The sequence below is a fragment of the Ceratotherium simum genome, chromosome 17 (assembly GCF_057802395.1).
Source record: "Ceratotherium simum simum isolate JZ-2026a chromosome 17, ASM5780239v1, whole genome shotgun sequence".
In the NCBI taxonomy this organism is placed as follows: Eukaryota; Metazoa; Chordata; class Mammalia; order Perissodactyla; family Rhinocerotidae; genus Ceratotherium; species Ceratotherium simum.
The window spans coordinates 34,077,237-34,095,626 of record NC_141916.1 but is presented as its reverse complement, the minus strand read 5'-3'; the positions used below and the strand labels follow the sequence as shown (position 1 = coordinate 34,095,626).

Here is an 18,390-nt window from a genome sequence, read left to right as displayed (position 1 = left end):
TGCTGTTGTAACAGCCTGCATTCCTTGGCTCATGGTACCCTTCCGTTTTCAAAGCCTGAAATGGCTAGTTGTGGCGTTCTCCTATTGCGTCACTCTGACACAGACTCTTCTGCCTCCTTCTTCCACATTCAAGGACTCTTGTGATGACTTTGGACTCACAAGGGTAGTCTGCCTATTTTAAAGCCAGCTGATTAGCAATGTTAATTCTGTCTGCTACCTTAATTATTCTTTGCCATGTTACCTGATATATTCACAGGTTCCAGGAATTAGGATGTATTTATCTTTGGGAGGCCATTATTCTGCCTATTAGACTTTGGGTTCCTTGACCACACTTTGAAAACTTCAGTTCTATGTAGACCTTTCTTATTATTGTTTTGTCATCCTCAATTATCATTGCTTCTGAAATTTGAGACACTCCAGTGTTTAGAGAGAAGATGAATAGGGACCAGGAAAAGGAGATTTAAGAATAAGTGGCCACTGGGGTAAGAGGAGAAATGAGAGTTGGTTGTTCAGGCTGAGAGAAGACAGTATTTCAGAAAGGAGAGAGTGGTCAACTGTGTCAAATGCTGCTGGAAGGTTACTTAAAATGAGGACTGAGAAGTGTACAGGTGTAGTAGCAACAGTAATACCCCGCCACCCCCAGATGTCCATATGCTAATCCCCAGAATCTGTGAATACATTACCTTACATGGCAAAAGGGACTTGACAAGTATGATTAAGGTTTTAGACTTTGAAGTGGAGCAATTATCTTGTGTTATCTTGGTGGGCCCAATCTAATCACATAGTCCTTAAAAGTGGAGAACCTTTCCTGGCTGTGGTGTGTATGCATGTATGTATGTTTGTGTGAGAGAGAGAGACAGAGAGAAGCATGAGAAGAATTTGACGCCCTTTTGCCGGTTGAGATGTAGGACCCATGTGCAAGGAACTGAATTCTGCCAACAGCAAGGAAAAGGGTTTCCCCTAGCACCTCCAGAAAGGAACATAATCCTTCCAGCACCTTGATTTTAGCCTGATGAGACCTGTGTTGTCTTCTCATTTACAGAACTGTCAGATAATAACTTTGTGTTGCTTTAAACTATTAAGTTTGCAGTAATTTGTATGCAGCGATGGAAAATGAATGCAGTGTGGATGAGCCGTTTTTGCATCGTGGTGGGAATAAAGGTCTGTTGGAGTGGATTTAAGAGAATGGGAGAAAAGGAAGTGGAGGCACAATGAGTAGAGACAGTTCTTCAGTGGATATGAGACGGGAGATTTTTTTTTGATGGAAAATATTACAGCTTGTTTATATCGTTATAGGATTGATTGAGGTGAATGGGAAAATTGATGATCAAGTGAGAGAGGTGCTAGGGGGAGATCAAAGTCGCCGAATAGTTGAGGGGGTATAGGATCTAGCAGATGAGTAAGAAGTGTTATCTTCAGATAGAACTTTTACTTTTGTTCTTTTATAATAACAGTAGGGAAGACTGCATATATGAGTACAGATACAGATAGACTAGTAGATGTAATAGTAGGACTGTGTGGAAAGTCTTTTCTATTAGCTTCCATTTTATGAGAATGGAGTAAGGAGGGTTGAGGAAATACTGGTTGTTTGAGAGTGAAGAGAAGGTGTGAAGTAATAGGCTTAGGTTCGCGGATAGAACGGATCACTAATATTACATGTCTGAATTAGACAGACTTATTTACCTTTTCATTTAGTGTAGCTGGACAACCTTAGATATTCTGCTTAGGAGCCTGGCCTTGCAAATTTAAGGCATTGAAGAGTAGAAAATGCATATTTCCTGCAGTCAGTTGAAAGAGGGAGAGAGACTGAGATTGATATTGAGAGAAGGTGATACACACACACACACACGCACACACACACACACATATAACGTGTGTGTGTGTGCGCGTGTGTGTGTATAACATATACATTTATATCCTATCGATATCCCTATCAATTTCTCATATATATATAATATATAACATATATGTGATATACATGCATATGTTTGTAGATGCCTCTACTCATATATGTACATGCATATATGCATACATACACACACGTCTATATCTGGAGGTGGGAAAGGGAGAGATTGAAGGAAAGAGATTGAGGGAGAGAGTAAGGGTGCTAAGCCACACATACTCAACCTTTTCTTACCAACTCAACAATTATACAAATTACCTCGCCTTCTGTGTGTAGGGAAGGAGGGAATAAGTAGGTGAGTGGGGCGCAAGAGGTCAAAAGAGTTACTGAGTTTCCTATCACGTGGAATAATGAACTTAGAGAAAATTTTTTCCAACAGTTCAATTTCTTTATATTGTTACCTATAATTTCATCAATAAAGTAGGGAGTAGAGGAGAGGAATATGTCTTTTTCATCATTGTGGTATTTTCTAGGCTTATAATTATGACACTAAATAATTCACTACTAGGACTATTAGATATCAATTTTTATAATATAGCAAATGTTCATGGAGTATTTTTCTCTCATTTTATCAAACAACAACTCTAGAAATCTGTGTTATTTGACCTTTTGGTGCATTGAGGATTTTATAGCCCTATCAAGGCTGATTCCTCTGTTTCTTGACAGATAGTATACATTATTCTAACATTAATATCATAAAAATTGATGTGACTTTTCTCAGAGTGAGATAATGTTTTTGCTGGCTTTCCAGCTACTTTTGCCAGAATAAGAGAGACAGAAAAATAATTTAGCATCTGAAAGATGTAAATCATATTTTGTAAGTCACAAATAATTTCTTCTGGTATTTTAAATTCATATATAAAATAATTATTGTTCTTATACTTTGGAACCAATAGGTATTTTGACAAAAGGAAAAAAAGTGCAGTGTAAAATTTTAGGACCATAATTGCAGTAAAAAGTCCAAGTTATTAAGAAGGTAACATTTATGGAGGAATTAAGTTTAGTGACTTTTGCAAATCTTAAAAGAGTATATCTAATTTGGAGTTAATAAAATTACGTACTAATCATTAATTGACTGATTTTATAAGAAAATAGTGAATTTTGGTGGTGATTGTGCCAGCATATATATTTGCTTGTTGCTGTTTCCTTTTCGACATGATTGAACTCCAATAAATGAATATGTATTGGAAGAGATGTCATCTGTGTGGTCACTTATAGAGAGTAGAAGAAATTTCCTTATAGTATGGGCTTTCTCTGTATTTCTATGAATATTTTCTTCCCTCATTTGAAAAAAAATAGATTTCTTTCATATGTTTAATATGCTTAACCGTATTCAATGTCAAACCTTATCAGTGTATATAGTCTTCACTGTCAGACGAAAACTTGAAAATAAAATCTTTTTGATTTATCTTCTTCCCAATTTTCATCAAAAGTGAAGGGAGCAGCTGGCCTGGTGGGTGTAGTGGTTAAGTTCGCACGCTCCACATCAGCCCCTGGGGTTCGCGGGTTTGAATCCCAGGCGCGGATCTGTGCACTGCTCATCAAGCCGTGTTTGGTGGCGGCATCCCATACACAAAATGGAGGAAGATGGGCGTGGATGTTAGCTCAGGGCCAATCTTCCTCAGCCAAAAGGGGAAGATTGGCAACAGATGTTAGCTAACGGCCAAGCTTCCTCACCAAAAAAAGAAAAAAAGAAAAAAAGAAAAAAAGAAAAAAAAAAGTGAAGGGAAGATGATGATGAAGAAAACTGGTATTTACTGACTGGCTACTATGTGCAAGGCACTGTGCTGTGTACTTTATGTGCATTATTTATTTAATTCTCACAGTAATCCTGTGAGGTTATTATTTCCTTTTTACAAATGAGAAAATTTAAGTTTAGCTATTGGCATTTGAATGAAGTCTTTCTTTTAGGCCCACTATTCTCTTCCTCAGTAAATATTTAGTAAATACTTGCTTGTATATATCCTTTGCCTAATGTCAGCCAGATGCCAATAGACAGAGAAGGGATCTGCCTACATAGAATTACAGGAAAGCTACGATTATTGTTTCCTCCCTCAAAATGTCAACTCTCAGTATCTTAAACCCTACACAAAAAGTAACTCAAATGGATTAAAGACTTGATGTAAGACCTAAAAGCATGTAACTCCTAGAAGAAAACATAGGCAGTAAGTTCCTTGACGTTTGTCTTGGTGGTGATTTTTTGAATATGAAATCAAAAGCGAAGGCAACCAAAGCAAAAATAAACAAGTAGGACTACATCAAACTAAACAGCAAGGGAAACTATCAACAAAATGAAAAGGCAACCTATTGAATGGCAGACTATATTTGAAAATCCTATATCTGGTAAAAAGTTAATATTCAAAATATATAAAAAAATGCATACAACTCAATTGCAAAAAGACAAACAATTTGATTAAAAATGGGCAGAAGATCTGAATAGATGTTTTTCCAAAGAAGACATACAGATGGCCAACAGGTACGTGAAAAGGTGCCCAACATCACTAATCATCAGGGAAATGCAAATCAAAACCACAATGAGATATCACCTGACACCTGTCAGAATGGCTATTACCAAAAGGACAATAATAAGCATTGGCAAGGATGTGGAGAAAAGGGAACCTTTGTGCACTGTTGGTGGGAGTGTAAATTGGTACAGCCACTATGGAAAACAGTATGGAGGTTCTTCAAAAAATTAAAAGTAGAACTATCATATGATCTAGTGATTCTACTTCTGGGTATTTATCTGAAGAAAATGAAAACACTAACTTGAGAAGATATATACACCCCAGTGTTCATTGCAGCATTATTTACAGTAGCCAAGATATGGAACAACCTAACTGTCTATCAATGGATGAATGGATAAAGACAATGAGGTGTGTATATATATATATATACACACACACACACACATATATATATGGAATATTATTTAGTCATAAAAAGAAGGAAATCTTGCCATTTGTGACAATATGGAGGGACTTTGAAGGCATTATGCTAAGTGAAATAAGTCAGAGAAAGACAAATACCATATGATCTCACTTATATGTGGAATCTAAAAAATAAACAAGCTGATAGGTACAGAAACAGATTGGTGATTGCCAGAGGTGGGGGTTATAGGGGGTCTGTGAAATGGGTGAAGGGAGTCAAAAGGTACAAACTTCCAGTTATAAAATAAATAAGTCCTGGGGATGTAACGTATAGCATGGTACCTATAATTAACAATACTGTATTGCATATTTGAAAGTTGCTAGGAGAGTAAATCTTAAAAATTCTCACCACAAGAAAAAAAAATTTTTGTAACTATGGTGGCAGATGTTAACTAGACTTATTGTGGTGATCATTTTACAATATATACAAATATCAAATCAGTATGTTGTACACTTAAAACTAATATAGTGATATATGTCAAGTATACTTCAAAAAAAAAAAAAAATAAGGAAACCAGTCATTGGATTTAGAGTCTACCCTAAATCCAGGATGATCTCGTGTGACACTCCTTAACTTAATTATTTCTGTGAAGACTCTGTTTTTCAAATAAAGTTACATTCATAGGTACCAGAAATTAGGACTTGGAGATCATTTTTAAGGACACAGTTCAACCCACTACAGTTCTACCCCTTGGCTCCCCAAAATTGCTGCCCTTCCAAGGTGCAAAATACTTTTGCCCCATTCCAGTATCCCAGAAATTTCAACCCATTTCAGCATCAGCTCTAAATCCAAAGTCTCATCTAAATATCATTAGCTAGAAAATCCCAAATGTCACTATTTAAATTATCTAAACCAGATATGGGTGAGACTCTGGATATGATCCGTTCTGGAGCAAAATTCCTCTTCATTGGTGCACATGTCAAACTAGAAAGTAAGTCATCTGCTTCTAGAATACAGTGATGGAACAGGTATGGGGTAGACATTCTCATTCCAGAAGGGAGAAATTGGAAAAAATAAAGGGATCACCAGTCCTAAGCAAGTTTGAAACACAGAAGGGCAAAGCCCATTAGATTTCAAGGCTTGAGAATAATCTTCTGTGGCTTGATGCTCCACCCTGTGGGCCTGTGGCTCCAGCTTGGTGAGCGTCTGGAACTATGGCTCTGGCTTAGTTAGTATCTGGGCTTGTGACTGCAGCTGATTTGCCCTCTGTGCTTATGGCCCTGTCTTGTTCACCCTCTACACTCATGGTTCTGTCACCCTCTGTGCCTGTGGCTCTGCCAGCCTCTGTACCCATAACTTGAGCTTCTATGTCTGGGCCCATGGCCCAAGCCTCTACACCCAAGGCTCTGCTCTCAGAGTCATTCCTCCTTTTTCTTGAAGTGTAGCCCATGTTTGCAGCCTTGTAGTCCTTTCAGCCTATTTCCTTCCTGTAGCATCCCAGAAGTCCAACAGCCTTCTTTCATTTCATCCCGTTTCTGTCCTCTTCTGTTTAGACTTGCTATGTTTCTGCTGGTATAACATTCTGAAAAACCTTGTTGACTTCCTGTGTAAGTTGAGGAGATTCATGCCATTAGACAAGTGGGTTCTCCACAGATCCTTTCTTCATGATCTCATTTCTTTTCCTGGCTTCTGCTGAGATGGTTGATTGGGTCCTTGAATCACATGCCTAATCTTTTGAGCAAAAACTTGCCCAGTCACACCCTTGACCTTCTCTCAGAGCAGGTTTTCAGAAAAGTGAATTTTCTAATTCTAGCATCCTTTGCAATCTAGATAGACAGAGAACCTCCCAAATCGTCAAGTGCTGGTTCCTTTTTGCTTAACGTATCCTTTCTCAGTTTATCTCTTTCCACTTGCATTTTACCATAATCAGAAAGGAGAAACCAGGCCACAACTTCAGTACTTTGCTTAGAAATTTCCTCAACTAAATATGGAAGTTCATCACTTATAAATTCTACTTTCTACCGAGCAGAACACAGTTCAGTGAAGTTTTCTACCACTTTATAGCAAATATCACCTATCTTCTATAACATGTTCCTCATTTCCTTTTGAGACCTCACCAGAAGCACCTTTGACATTTTTTCTACTGATACTCTGTTCATGGCGATATATCTACTCTCTAAAGTGGTAGTTTTCTCTACCATGCTCTTCGCTTCCTTCTGATCCCTTACCAGAATCACCTTTAGTGTCCATATTTCTACCAACCATTTCTTCAAAGCGATCTAGGCTTTTTCTGTCTTGTACCTCAAAATTCTTCCAGCCTCTACCCACTGTTTAATTCCCAAGCCACTGCCATATTTTTAGGTATTCATTACAGTAGCACCCCTATTCTCAGCCCTAGAATCTGTATAAATTTCTTAAAGCTGCTGTAACAAAATTTCACGAATTTGGTGTTTTTTCCAGCAGAAATTTGTTCTCACATCGTTATGGAAGTGAGAGGTCTAAAATCAGCATGTCAGCAGGGCTGTGCTTCCTCCAAAGGTTCTAGGGGAGAATCTGTCCTTGCCTCTTCCTGCTTCTGCTGGCATCTGATGTTCTTTGGCTCGTGGCAGTATAACTCCGTTTGTGCCTTCATCTTCACGTGGCCTTCTCTGCTGAATCTCTGTGTTTCGAGTCTCACTCTCCTTTCTCTTACAAGGAAACTAATCTTAGGGTTGAGGGCCCACTCTAAATGTAAGATGATCTTATCTTGCAATGCTTAATTATATCTGCAAAGACCCTATTTCCAAGTGAGACTACATTCACAGATACCAGGGATTAGGACTTGAACATATCTTTTGGGGGGGGCTCACAATTCAACCCACTAGAAGCACCAAAGATGAACTTCAGTATATTTAAAAATGTGAAGGCAAATTATAATACTGTGGGCAGAAACACTCAGAATATAAAGACAAATGACCAAAACATTAAAAAGTGATTTTTATTATTAAGTGATTTTTCTTTTCTCAAAGTATTAAATGTTTTGAGAAGCTGTGTTATTAGAAACTCCCTTTCTGTTACCAGAGTTAAAATACATCGAACGTTTGAGAGTAGGCTTCAAATGGGAAAAGTCATAGATAAACAATAATGTACGACAACAATTTCACCATTAAAAAAAAAGAAAAAAATGGGAAAAGTCATAAAAAATTACAAGAATTTTAGAGAGGTTTAACATCCTTATTGATTGGGATAATGTTGGTAGATTTATCCTATACATAAGGCATAAGTCTTTAACATTAGCTGGCTCAAAATTGTTCCTTGATACCCCTAAGTAGGCAAGTAGGATGATTTGTTGTACTTATTCCGGTACGAGTAGGTAGAGCCCTTTATATGATTTCAAACCGTCTTAAGACTCTCTCCTTTCCTCCCTCCTCCCCCTTTCTTCTTCCTTCCTCTCTCCCTCTTTTCCTTCATCTTTTCCTTTCCATTCTCTTCTTTTTTTCCCCTGCTTGGCTTGAGTTAGTTTTGAGCATCTGCTTCTCAAGACACTTTGCCTTTGAAGACTTTCAGTCAAACTCGAAGATAAATAGTAATTTCTTTTAAATCTGGCACAGAGTGGAGTTTCTGCCTTTCCTATTGGAGCAAATAATAAGATGACATTGAAGTAGCAGTTGGAACAGGGCCGATCCAATCAACAAATTAGTCAGGAATGTAGCCAGGGTTATGCAAGAGACCATATTCCCAGGCTGTTTGGGATTTGGCCTTTATTCTTTAACATATTGTAGTTGGTAGAGGAGATGTTATGCTAATAGAGAAATGATAATAACAGTAATGGCACTGTTGTAAATATATCATCTCCACTTATGAATTTCACTTGAGTAGTTGTTTTCATCTTCAGAGTGATGAATTAAGTGTGATCTGCTTCTTCATTTCTTACTTGCTAACTACTAATTCCTTAAAGTTTTGGTTTAGATGTGGATTTGACATTATCATGTCTGGGTTTTTTAAGTTAGCATATAGAAAAATCAATTACTTGTGTGCTGGTGTGAACAAATTGTGGGGTTCTTTGCATGCATTCATCGCTGTTTTTGTGAGGAAACTTCCAGAAGGAGTTTGTTTCAGCTTGCTTTTGATTGAGGATTCAGCAAAACTGATGGTTTTGGATTCTGTGTGCTGATGTGTGTTAAGGCAGCCATTAATGGGATAGGGCCAGAGATGAAAATTAATCCTTTGAAAGAGTTTGGACATCTGAAGTTAAAGGGACAGACTTATTACGGGTATCTGTTTCAGTACTGGGTATAGTTTACTATGGCAAAAATGCTTTATTTCCATATGTAATATTACTTTATACTTTTAGACTGATTCTTACATGCTTGTGTTATTTTTTTCCTTCTGTTTTATATTTGGCTAAATATTTGAACTAGTCTGTGAGACTGCGTAAGATTTTGAAGGATTCTGTCATGTGTTGTTACTTGTTACTGATTGTATAGAGAGACTAAGAAATGGGATAAATGAGGAAGCAGTGATTAAACGTTTATTCAATGGGAAAGAGTTGTTGCATAATGCTTTGTTATGCCAGTGAAACCTACTTTCTGTTAGAAACCAAGTAGGCTTGTTGCAGCTATCACATGCAGGGTCAGTGAGAGATGCAGAAGTGGTGTCTTGTTGTTTTTGTTCTTGTTTTGACAAAGTAGGTACATATGGGATAATCTTCTTTGTGCTTATCTGATGTTTACAATTAGGCCACTTTGGTGTATTGGATTCTTCAGATTTTGGTGGGGGGATTTTATACCATTTCTCAGTCAGAACCTTTCAGTGCATTGGTTGGATGTTATTTATCCCACTATCTGTATTTTGATTTCTTGCCCTGCAAATTTCCTTTAGGAATGTCTGGAGGTGTTTATGGCTGCCTTATCCAATATAGTTGATTAGTAGTTGTGAAAGAGAAGTAGTCTTGTGGCTTCAGAGGAAGTGGTGGGGAAGCTTGTGTTGGAAAACCTTTCTGAGACAATATTAGCTAATTATGTTCTGCTAATTATCTTCAGCCTAATTATAGACCTGCTCTTGGCCAAAGAATTTAGAAAGTGAGAAGCAACTGCTTTCTAATAGGTGGAATATAATGATTGATGGATCTTTGGAGTTCCCTCCCTTCCTCCTTCTTCCTTCCTTCCTTCCCTCCCTATTCCTTCCTTCTTTCCCTTCTTTCTTCTTGCATCTGTATGGCAGAGGATCCTTTTACTATGCATGGATTCATTTATTAGAGGTGATTAGTATGGGTTCTGTTTGGTTTGGCAATAGCCAACAATATAATGTGAATTGAGAAATGTTTATCAGTTTGTGCCACAAGCTTGGGCTTTAAAAAAATTTTGTTTGTATAAATCTTGATTCAGATATCTGAATTGAGTTTTGTCATCAATATATCAATGATGATTGCTTAAAAAATTTTGCTAATTTCTCATTTTTCTGTGAAGCATCTATATTTGTTAATTATGTGTTTCCTATTTACATATGTATTTATTCAACAAGTAATTTTTCAATACCAATCATGTCCAGGCATATTAAGAGTATTAAACCCATGTATATTTAATAATTTTGGCAAGGAGTTGGCAGTGGAGTGGTTATGGGTAGTAGAGAATTGGTTGGAATGTGCTTCTAATAACCTTTGAAAATCTCCTTACTTTGTCAGAGCAAAATTTCTGGTTGGCAGTAATGAATTGATGAGTGACTATTTCAAGTTTTACCAAGAGTGATCAATTTTTGTCTTACTTTCATCAGAAGGCATGACTTATGACATGTGAGTCTATGTATTATTGAGTTTTATACAGAAAACAAATCTGTTGATGAGGAATTGGGAATATTCTCAAATATGTCTTTGACAGGATATTTTTTAATAAACATTGGGTTGGCTATCCGGAGATCTAATTGATTCAGGCTTTGCCCTGCCCTTATTGAACTCAGTGACCTTGAACAAACTTCTTGACCTCTCTAGGCCTCAGTTTCATCATTTATAAAATGAATACATTGGAATAGCTCACCTTTAAAGTCTCTTCTTGTTGAAAATGTCTGTAGTTTTGTTTAAGGTGAGAGCATTTTCCTGAATCTTCCCTTTCTAGTGATGATTTTGGGTTTGACATTTTGAAAGAAAGCTATCATTGTGGTCAAATTTGGTTTTGACTACTTTGAAGATAGGTTGTAAATTTTTGGCTCTATATTCTTAAAATAAAGTTTCAGGCCATGTACGACTATTTGGTTATTCCTGTGTTTTTCTTTTGGTAACTCGGCAGCCTGGTGTGTTACAATGTGGTTGTATGATTGCCATCAGTAACACTGAAGTAAGCAAAAGGGGGCTTGATTGATCTAGTTTTAGCATACTATATCATAGAAAGCATTAAGAAAGTTGGAAGAGTATTTTACAAATGATTTAATCCAACTTACTCATTTAACAAATAAAGAAATGTGCCCAAAAATGTTTGTTAATTTATGTGCTGAGCTTATATCAGAAAAAGAATGTTCATCATAATCTCGCTCGTTCACTCAACAAACATGTAAGTGAACCTGTTAAGTAGCCTCTTCTGTGAAGACCAGGTTTTAAATATATTTTTAACATTCTTATTATGATATTAAGTATCTCTGTCTCTCTTTGATAAAGAATGAAACACTTTTAGCACTTTCAAAATATATTTGACCTTCAAATCCTGTCGATTCTGTCTCTTCTTTATTCAGTTCTCATTTATTGAGCTGACATTATATACAAGGCACCATTTGACATACGTACATTCAATGGCAAGTAAAATTTGACCTTCCCAAATTGAAATTAATGTCAAACTTTGAAATCTTTTTAATGTCTGTCTTTTCCTCACCTTTCCCAAGCGCCATAGTGTTAGAGAGTACCATCATTATCTTTCTCAATATAGTAGGGGGAGACAGGCAATGAACAATAAGTACAAAGCAGTAAGTACTGATAGGTGCTATGAATAAAAATAAAACATGATTAGTGGACAATGATGAGCGTGTGCTGTTTTATATAGAGTGGGTCAGAGAACATCTCTCTGGTATGATGATTTTTGAGCAGTATGTAGAGGAAATGAGTGTGCAATATCTGGGGCAAAGAGTATATCAAACATAGCAGATAATGAGTTCAGTAGCCTTAGAGCAGTAATGATTATGATTTGAGGAAAGCCAGTGATAACAGATGGAGGGGCTTAGGGAGAGAGGGGTATAGCCTTGGGCTATGGGAAGGATTACAGAGTTTATTTGTAGTAATATAGAAGCTACTTGGAAATTTTGATCAGATGTGTGATATTTCGTTATTCAACAGATACTTATTGAGCACCCACACTGTGCTTGGTACTATTTTAGGTGCTATGGATATAGCAGTGAACAATTCCTGCCATCATAGAGATTACATCTTACATTCTTTATGATCGCCCAAAAGTTTTAAAAGGCTTGTTTTGGCTGCTGTATTGGAGGAAGGGTAGATTCAAAGAGGCAAGGATGTTATTATTGTAGTCCTGTTGAGAAATGACCGTGGCGTGGACTAGAGAAGTAGCAGTGGAGATGCTGACAAGTGCTTAGATTCTGGATCATGAGATGGGGATAATAAGAGGTTTAAATAAGTAAAGTAAATGAACCAATATTTGTAAAGGGTTTTACAAATATTGGTTCATTTAAGAGTTTATTAAAGAATTAAAAATGAAGATCGAGTCAATTACATTTTCTGAGGTATTGCATGTGGATTGTGAAGGGAAAAAAGGAGAGAAATTAAAAATGATTTCAAGATGTTTTTGTTGGAGCAACTGGCAGTTTGGTAGAAGAAAATCAGAAGTTAGATGTTGGACATATTAACTTGGAGATTCCTTTTAGATATCCATGTAAAGACCTTCATAGGCAGTTAGATATATAAATAGGGGGATCAGTCATGGCGGGGTTGGAGATATAAATTAAGGAGCTGTACATAGATAATATTTAAGGTAATAGAATTAATTAAGATTAATTAGAGGTTGAACAAGATTAAGAAGAGGTCTGATCCCCAGGGAACTCCTACGTTTCGAAGTTGGGGCAATGAAAAGGGGCCAACAGAACAGACTGAGGAGGAATAGATAAGAGGAGAATCAAGTAAAGGAAATATTCCAAGAAGCAAGGAATGGATTTGGTGTGATGATGGCAGCAACAGAAGCTGCATAATTTTTGAATCCTCTCAGATTTTCTTACAAAATTAGATTAAGATAGTTAAAGCAAAAATCTATGAATACCATCTTCAACAAAAAAATAGATGGCAGTTCATATGAATTTTCGAGCACAAGCTGGTAGAGCTGAACTATTGACAGCAGCAAGACGTGCGTGTCTATCACATCTGTGCTGGAGTGATGGAGGGGAACATAAAGGAGATTTAGGATGATCCTGAGAGAGTCTAGGGAACCAGACATTGCCGCCCCAAAAGGAACAGTTCCCACAGAGTAGAGGACTTGGGAGACAGATCTGAGGACAAAAGCTGAAACTGGCAGAGTGCTCTAGCCCTCATTTCTCTTGGAAATAACCACAGAGAGTACCTTTCTTCAAGTACAGAGATGCATAGTGAAGGGAAATGGTGGGGAGTAGACCCTGAAGGAAGGAGAATGTTCAGATGCTGGGACAGGAGGGATTCAGAGAAAGCAGATATCAGAAGGAGAAGTGGCTACCCTGAAAAAAACTTTTTTTATTACCTTATAATAACAACAGAAGAGGAAGCCCTAGACTCGTGAAGCTAGGAAAGTTGTTCAGGCTCACTTATTCCTTATTCAGGAACCTCTTCCTAAAAGTAAACTGAAACATGTGTAAGAAAAAAGGATTGTGGTGGAACTGTGTATAAAGATAGAAGCATTTGAAGAATAGCATAAATCAGAAGTAGAATAGTTCAGTAATGAGAAAAGGGAACAGTTAAATAAGAAGATATAGCTGATAGACACAAAAAAGAATTAGAAATAAAAGAAAAGAAAAACTTGCAAAATGAAGACTGAAAGAATGAAAGAGTGAATGTAGTACTATAGAAAGAAAGAAAATTAAAGGATGGGAAAAAGAAAAGTGAAATATCAAATAAATGAAGGATTTGAGAGAAAGGAATAATTATAGAAAACAGGTAAAACTGATCTAGTATGTGTATAAATGGAATCCCTCAAGAAGAAATCCAAAGAGATGAAACAGAATTATGTGCAAAATATAATTCAACAAATTTTCAGGAAATAAAAGAAGGCTAGTACCTTATATTTTGAAAGTGCATATGTGTACCTGGGAAAATAAACCCCAAACAGTCAATTATGGGACATATTCTAGTGACTTTAAGGAAAGTAACATTCAAAAGAACATCTCAGAAATCTGTAAATACCATGACTTTGATTTTTGGTTTGCCCAGACAGTCCATATTTATGCCTATTATCCTAGTGTAATTATTAATAGTAACCCCTTTTACTCTCAAAAGTGACCCAATTTGGAAGATAAATTATATAGTCAACCTAAATATAAGGTAAAGAAAGTTAGATCCATGTCGGACTTTCAAAAAACACATTTTATGCCAAAAAATAATGTAACATAATTAAGATACTCAAGGAAAGAAACTGTGAATCTAGGATTTATATACGGTTTACTGATTTTCCGTTTTAAAAATTGCAAATGATTCTTAACATTCAAAAACCATTTCTTCTCTATTTTCTTGAGCATATTAATCATATATATTTTAAACTCTTTGGTAGCTAATATTTGAATGCCCCGTGGGTCTATTTCTTTTGTCTTTTCTGTTTTCAGTTTTTTTCATCTCGTCTGTTGTCATCCTTGATAATTTTGTATTGAAAACTGTATGTACAGTGTGTCTGAAAAATTGGAAAAGCTCTGTAGGATATTAACTTTCCCTAAAGAGACTTCATCGTTTCCTTTCCTAGGAAGGTAGAAGTGGGGGTTGATCACTTTAATCCAGTGGTTCTCAAACTTTGTTATGTATTAAACTATTGATATGTATGTATTAGGAGAAATAATAAAAAAAAATAGAGACCTAGGCTTATTGAAGTAACACAGGGCCTCTTGTCTCTTGATCCAGGTCCAGAATTTCGACATACCCCGAGGGATAACACCATGGCCTTGTGTTATCTCAGACCTCAGTGAGGTGTTCCTTTCTCAGTTATTGTTTCTGTTTAATTCTCATTGCCACAGCCCTCTAATAGCTTTTCTTTTTGCTTTCAGCTGTAGCACTGGTGTGCCACAAACCACGCAATTATTCATGGATGCAAAAGTCAATGGTTTTATTATTTTATAAACAAAAAAACAAATCATGGTTTAGTTTCTTTTTTCTTTCAGGAAAAACACAAACAAGAATTGGAAGACATGAGGAAGGCTGGTCATGAAGCCCTCAGCATTATTGTGGATGAATATAAGGTAGAGGTTTGAGAGTCTGTTTTTTAATTCATTTAAACTTTGGCAAACTTAAGTAAAAAATTTACACACACAATGTATGCAAACATACAAATTATAGAATTATAGTCTTATTCTGGTATAGAATTTTTTTCGATTGACTGATAAATGTCCATTGAAAGCATACTTGGTAGATTACAAAGGTAATGTTAGACGTTGCTCTGCGCTTGAGAAGTTATAGAAGTACCATGACTTTGTGAATACAGGATTGGCAGCTGAAGAAGTTCAGAATCAAAATACGATAGAATTAATTGCTAGATTAGCTTTTTTTTTGTCTTTACTGTGGTTTCACCTCTTATAGAAAAAAAAAGGTGTGATATAAATCTGAAAAATATTGTTATACCTTTTTTCTTTTCTTAAATTAATAGATTTGGGGACATTTAAGTAATTACAGAAATTATGATAAATATCAATATCATTGATGTACACAGTATTATTCTTTTGATTCTGTGCCTGCATAAGCTTAATCATTTAAAGCAATTTGAGAGTTTAATGACAAAATCTTTTTTCCCCATAAATTTCATGTTAGATCGTTGTTTTCCCACAAGTGATAGAGGAATACACTCTTGTTGAAATGAAATTCAAACAGTTCTCCTCAGAGGTACCCACTATTAGCGGTTTGTGCCTCCTTCTTCTAGAGGTTTTTCTCCATATTTACGTCTGTCTGTCTATCTATCTATCTATCTATCTATCTATCTATCTATCTATCTATCTATCTGTCTATCTTTCTATCTATCTTTCTATCTATCTATATACATATATATGCTCATATTATGCTATATAATTTTAATTTGCTTTTATAAAAAATGTTATTCTACTCAATCTGTTGTTTCTTGCTGTATTTACTCGATATGATTTGGAGATATTTTCATGTCATTGTATATAAACTTATTCTATTTTTATCCCTGTGTGTGTGTATCATAGTTGGTGTAACTATACCTGTATGGATAGGCATTTAGTTTATTTTCAGTTGTTCTTTATTGCATTAAATGTTAAAAGAAAATCCTATTACTACATGTGGAATATAGAAATTTTTTATTGTTGATTAAACTTCATCCCTAGACTCGATAGAATAAGTTAAAGTCATTTTAGTTAGCTGATAATTTAATGTCAGAAAGCTTCCTGTAACAAGTCACTTGGATAAAAGTAGAAAAAGAAGTAGATCCAGAATTAATTTAAGTGAAAAACATTCTTTTTTTTAAAAAACCCAAGGAATTAAAATAGTCTGGTAGATGTGTTTTGAGACATAAAAGGTCATTTTTGTGACCACACCCCATATAGAAACTGGTGCCGTTGTTGAGAAAGTCATTCAAACATACCTGGCTTTTACAGCTGTGATTATTGGCTCTTTTTATAACGTTGTGAATTTTTAGTTCTATTAATATAAACTAGCTTTACAGTTATTAAGTTGGAGAAAAGTATAGGATCTGTTTTGAACTATCTTCTTTTTTTCCCTAAGGCTGAGGATGGGAAGAATTAAAATACTGGAATTTACGTAATTCTCCTGGTGTATTTAGTGATATATTCTTGGATGAATTTATATTTTACTAATTTTTATTTATGAATTCTAAATTAAATGTCTTGAAATTATTTACATTGTGTGTGTGCTTATGTGTTTCTAAACAACTCAGTATTTGATATTTTAAATCTTTTTTTGGTTCTAGTTACACATATTTCCTTTGCAGAAAACATATTTATTGTGTATTACTTTCAACACTGTCAACTAATGAGGTTAAAAGCATATTTGAAAACTTTGCAAATATATTTTCAAATTTTATTTTGAAGAAACTTGGTTGAGAGCCACTCATTTTACCTCTTCTTTGTCTAGTATCAGTATTTTACACTCATTTAAAAAGAGAAGATTTAAAAGTTTCAAGCATTAGATATTATGATTTGCTTTAAAAAGATCAGGAATTGAATCAATTAGCCTACAAAGTTATACTTAATTTGTCAGATTATACTTATAATCAGTTAGTATACAAACTATATAAATTCTTTTATAGCAGGGAACTGTGCTATAAATACATTTCATGTAGCTTTCCATATTAATTTATTGATGACCTTCACATTTTGCACAATGATATTAACAGTACTCTGAAGAAGAATAACATCTGATATGTTAATTTTCATGTAAAATTTTACAGTCAAGGTATTCTAAAAATGTACTCAGAATCAACTTCATAATAATATGGAAAAAAAATAATTCAGATAGAAAAAATAGGCAATGTTGTCTTGGTAGGTTAGATGTCTTTATAAGTGTTGATAATTTATGGCCCATTATGGAATAAGAAGAGAAACAATAATTTTTTTTTCCATTCTAAATTCAAGCATGAGAAGTCCATGTGGTAATTATTTTATTATGCTTCTCTTTTTTAGACGGTAACTTACTTTTCATTAATATCTTTTAAAGCTTTATTTTGTTAAAATATATGAATGTTTTCATAGACGATTCATTAATCATTAGATAACTCAAAAACAAACCAAAATATGACTTCTAGTCACTCTTGGTAACAGGAGTTGTGTGAACATTCTCATTGCATTTATTCATTCCTTAATTCAAGAAATATTATTAACTTCCTTCTTTGTGCCAGGGACTGTCATAGAAACAGCACTGAACAAAATAGCCAGATCCTTGCTCCAGTGGAATATATATTCCACACCTACACACTCGTGCACATGCACATGCACATACCATATATAGGAAGTAGGGAACCTAAAGCCATAGCTTTTCTTGATGTGTCAGTGTTCAGGGCTTCACACTTTTACCTCTCCTACCTGTGCAGGTATTTACTCAAATATGCAACTGGACTAGAGAAATCTGCTACCTTCTTACCACTAGTCTTGGCTTCTAGGGATCTTCCATTATTCTGGTTATCCTGGACTAGTTGTGATCACTCATTATTTTCCCCTCCAAGTTGAGTTGAGATATTGTTGATGAGTTTGAAAAAAGATTTTATTAGAAAAGATAGTGAAAAATACCAAATAAACTAAAATAAAAATGACAAAAACCTAAAAAATAATGCACAAGAAGATGCATTATTTTTGCATTAACCTCTGCTTGCAGAAATATGGAGTAGACATTTTTCCCTCTATTCTTCCTACTAAGTACAGCTCAAGAAACTCCGGACATTATATCTAAAACAGACATATGACCCTGAAAGTTAGACAGAACAAGGTAGACTGGCTAGGCACCTTGGGATCCAAGT

General features: G+C 35.4%; 1 protein-coding gene across 5 annotated transcripts in view; it reads left to right on the top strand.

Moving 5' to 3' along the window:
- The window catches only part of CCDC91 (coiled-coil domain containing 91), a 361,285-nt gene that overhangs the window by 157,905 nt on the left and 184,990 nt on the right, over positions 1-18,390 (top strand). For 4 of the 5 annotated variants that reach the window (XM_087442629.1, XM_087442625.1, XM_087442630.1 and 1 more), the window contains one exon: positions 15,071-15,148. The exons of the other annotated variant lie outside the window; for it this stretch is intronic. In XM_087442629.1, coding sequence (XP_087298755.1) covers positions 15,071-15,148 — 78 coding nt within the window. The remainder of the gene's footprint in view (positions 1-15,070; positions 15,149-18,390) is intronic. 5 annotated transcript variants of the gene reach the window in all.